The sequence below is a fragment of the Sinocyclocheilus anshuiensis genome, unplaced genomic scaffold (assembly GCF_001515605.1).
Source record: "Sinocyclocheilus anshuiensis isolate Anshui unplaced genomic scaffold, SAMN03320099.WGS_v1.1 scaffold681, whole genome shotgun sequence".
NCBI lineage: Eukaryota > Metazoa > Chordata > Actinopteri > Cypriniformes > Cyprinidae > Sinocyclocheilus > Sinocyclocheilus anshuiensis.
This window is the reverse complement of record NW_015537978.1, coordinates 451,238-455,397: the sequence shown is the minus strand read 5'-3', so window position 1 is coordinate 455,397 and position 4,160 is coordinate 451,238. Positions and strand designations below refer to the sequence as shown.

Here is a 4,160-nt window from a genome sequence, read left to right as displayed (position 1 = left end):
CGGTTACCGTGCTATGGAAGTTATGTAAAAACGGCTTTTATACTGCATTCGATTTTTAGGTGCTCAGTGACATTTTATGAGTGGAATGGATTGGTTATATTTTCTGGAGGGTGAATACCGGTTCGTTCCAACTTTGCCTTTTTTCCTCGAAGAGTGGATCAAAGGAGAAACCTTAATGTGGCTTTACGCTTTTGCCTAAGAATGGAGTTGATGAAGGCGAACTTAAGCTGTCTGTATAGTTTATCAGGAAACAACTGCCTCCCCGCCAGGAGCTCGTCTCCCGGGGTAGCGGCCACCCTCGCCGGCGTGCTGATCTTCACCACCGTGGCTGATATCGTTGGAAATCTGCTGGTCATCCTGTCTGTGTACAGGAACAAGAAACTCAGGAATGCAGGTGTGAAGAGATACAGAAACTGTAATGCCAGGCAAAAATCACACATCTTTAGATGAGATTAAATTTTTAGATGAGAAATCAAATAGTTGTAGAGTATGCATCTGTAACCGTGTATAGCTAAAAAGCATCTAAACGTATTTAAGTTGAAGCAGCATTGGATATTTATGTTGGCTCAAGTTGTTCCCAGCTGCTGGTGTCAGTTTGGCATGAATCATATTTTATTTCAGTTGATATGGTTTTTAACACTATAGGAAACAGAAGGTACATATAATTTATTTTCATGTTATAGCTATCAAAACACCGGCCACATGCATTTCTCTGTGTGTACAATGTTTTGATGCACCCTTTTCTCCAGAATTACATAAGAGACACCAGCAAAACATGGCTGTCTTTTTAATGTTGTGCAACAACACAAGATGTTGAATGACAAAGTCACTTTTTTTGATGTACAAAGAAGTGTCAGGAGAATGTAACCCAAGGCACGATCACTTCAACAGAAGCACGTCATCAAAAAAAACTCATTTTACAAGGCTTCATTTTATACTTCAGGCAGTGCGATGAACAAACAATTACTAGATATGTGAGACTGTTATAGGGCTGCAGGAACATAAGCAGACACAGTCTCTCCAATGCTCACACATACAGAGATGTCCAAAAATCTGAGACCTTTAGTGAAATTTTTCCTGTATAGCTTTTTCTAATTTAATAGATTTTTATTGCAAATAATATATTCAGCATAATAGTTAAACTGAAAGGCATAATGAATTTGAGAATTGCTTGGAATTTGCACTCCACAAGTTTGTGTAAAACCTGATGATCTACGTTAACCAGCTTGAAAATATTCCAAAGAGCATCAGTGCTTCAGTGGTGGAAAATCTGACATTTTTTGCAGCGGAGTTCACATGGTCAATGTCCCAAATTTGATTATTTGACTAGAAACAGTACAGAATCATCCTTATTCATTTACAACATAACAAAATACTGAAACGTTTTGGCCAATTAGATTTCCTAGATTGTCAGTGTCTTCTCAGACCTTCTGACTGTTGTATTTCTGTTAAAGGAGCCATTTCTTTGCATGTAATCTTATACAGGTGAGAGCGAGAGAGCGGAGCTCTGCCTGCGACGGGTAGATATCTCTATCGATTTCACTGCTATTAGTTCAGGGTTATTTTCACGTGATTACGCTGTTCTAGGTATGAGAATGACCATGATCTGAGCTGGGCAAACAGAAACCCAAAAGATTCCATCAGAGCTGAAGTGCCGTCATCAGACACAAAAGGTTCTTTATTGGCATCTATGGTTCCATGAAAAACCTTTAAAGGTCCCATATTGTCAAAACTGAAATTTCCTGGCTTTTTTTCACGATAACTGAGGTCTAGGGGCTATTTAACTACCATATAAGTTTCAAAACAGTCAGTCCACAGTAAAATGCACACAGCCTGCATAAAGTAGCTGTGATTTTTCACAAACCGTTTTGACTTCCGTAAAAAGTTGACGTCAGAACTACATAGTCACCGCCTTCAGTTAAGGACATCAAAACCTAAAATAAAACTCCAGAAAGGTGTACAATATGTGACCTTTAACATCCATGTAACCTTTCCATTGCTTAAGGTTCTATTTTTAGGTTCTTCACACTAAGAAAAAATTATTGGAATTGGTTCTTTGAGGAACCCAAAGTGGTTCTTCTGTTGCATCACTTGGAAAACCCTCTTTTGAAACATTTTCAATTCAAGTTTATTTGTATAGCGCTTTTCACGATACAAATCGTTGCAAAGCAACTTTACAGAAAATTGAGTTTCTACAATATATTTAGTAGTAGCTTATTAGTGGTGACTGTCAGTTAATGTACATATGGCAGAAATGTACGGAAAAATCAATTAAAGACGTAATCAAACAGACGATGAACACTATTAACAGCAATTATTATATGATGCAATCAAACTTATGAGATGCACATCAATCATAATGAGAAAATAATGCTTCAGTATTGGTAGTGTTGTTCTTTTTGCATATTCCTGTCATCAGACTGTTCCGATCTCTGCAGCTGCTCCTAACTGTTTTGGCAGCGTGTCGAAATGTTGCTGCCTCAGATCATGCAGTGTTTTCCCAGCCTGCCCTGAGCCATGAGCTACTTGAGTAGATGTGTAACCCTGTATGTTTGCAAAAAGAATGGATATCCAGCATTGCTCCTGACAGAGATGGACAAACACCAGACGCTTAGTTTCAAAATGATCAGTGTCTGCACATACTGCGCTGATTTCATCTCAGTGTTCAGGATCTGTCAGTAGGGCTGTTAGGGACAGTGTGGAATGTTAGATTCTGGAGAAGTCTGTAACATCAGAATCCTGTGCGTGATGGCGGGAAAAAAGAGGCACGCGATCTGTTTGTGCAGTTTCAGTGCTTGCTTTTTATATTTCTATTTATGGGCTTTAATGCCTTTAAGCACAGGACAAAAGGAAAGAAAGACAGGAAACCATTATAGGGTCAGAGACAGTGCATGACACAGGCTGTTTATGTGTTGTGGATATGTGCCACAGCTAAAGCACGATTTTTGTATTTGTTGATGGAAATGTTGTTGTCGGTTAATGTTATTCTTAGTAAGTATTTTAACCAGTGAAGGACAAACAGTTGTGCTCGTTTAATTCTGTTTTAAGTATTACATAATAATACTACACTATGTTGTACTTTAGCATGACAACTGAATGCACTGAAAAATTCAGTTAATTTAACCATGAAAAGAATAATGGTAACTGCCAGAAATTACATCATAAGGTTATATACATTTCAATCCATAACAAACAATGACTGTATCATAATATTATATACAATTTTATCCATAAACAAAAACATGTAAAATCTATTTATTTAATTATTTTTTAAATATCATGTATAAATGTCTGTCACAATGATAAACTGATGTCAAAATGTTGACTATATGGGCTTGTACTTACTGCAGTAAGAAGGAAAATAAGACTTGTATACGGCTTTGCAAAAACTGCACTAATATATCAAGATATATGACTCAGAATTTTGGCACAAGGACACTGAAAACTGCATTCCTCTCTTTTCTTTTTAGTTTTCTCTCAGCTCAGCCTATTTCTATAAACGTCAGGTTCAGTTATGGGGCTGTGCAAGTTCTGGCAGCCTGCGTTGGGTTTAATCAATACTCCCTTACCCCCTTCTGCTGGCCCATCTTTAGACTAGAGTGCTGATTGATAGCTTTTTAATGTCCAGCATCAGTTGGCGTTCCCACACGCTGTTAAGGAGATTCTGGCACATATTAGATCTGCCCAAGTCAAGCATCCCAACCGGTCTGAATCATCTAAAACCCGGTATAAAAAAGGTCTCTCATGCTCACCAAGGCTGAATTTATCTGATGACAAATACTGTAAAAATAGCAGTATTGTGAAATATTATTACAATTGAAAATAACTGTTTTCGATTTCAATATATTTTAAAATGTCATTAATTCCTGTGATGTCAAAGCTGAATTTTCAGCAGCCGTTACAACAGACTTCAGTGTCACTTGATCCTTCAGAAATCATTATAATGTGCTGATTGGTGCTCAAGTAGGGTTGCAAAAAGGTGGAAAATTTCCAGTAAAGTTCGAAAAAACATTCCAGAATTTTTGGAAGGTTTCCGGAAATTTACCAGAAATTTTCCACTCCTTTGCAACCCTATGCTCAAGTAACATTTCCATGCAAAAGTCTCTCTACTCTCCCATTTGATCAATTTAATGCATCCTTGCTGAATAAAAGTAATAATT

The 4,160-nt window shown here is 37.4% G+C and overlaps 1 protein-coding gene across 1 annotated transcript in view; it reads left to right on the top strand.

Annotated features, from left to right (window-relative positions):
- The first annotated feature begins 201 nt into the window (after positions 1-201).
- LOC107672899 (melatonin receptor type 1B-like) overlaps positions 202-4,160 on the top strand; it is a 21,385-nt gene continuing 17,426 nt past the window's right edge. The window contains exon 1 of the mRNA XM_016466277.1: positions 202-394. Coding sequence (XP_016321763.1) covers positions 202-394 — 193 coding nt within the window. The remainder of the gene's footprint in view (positions 395-4,160) is intronic.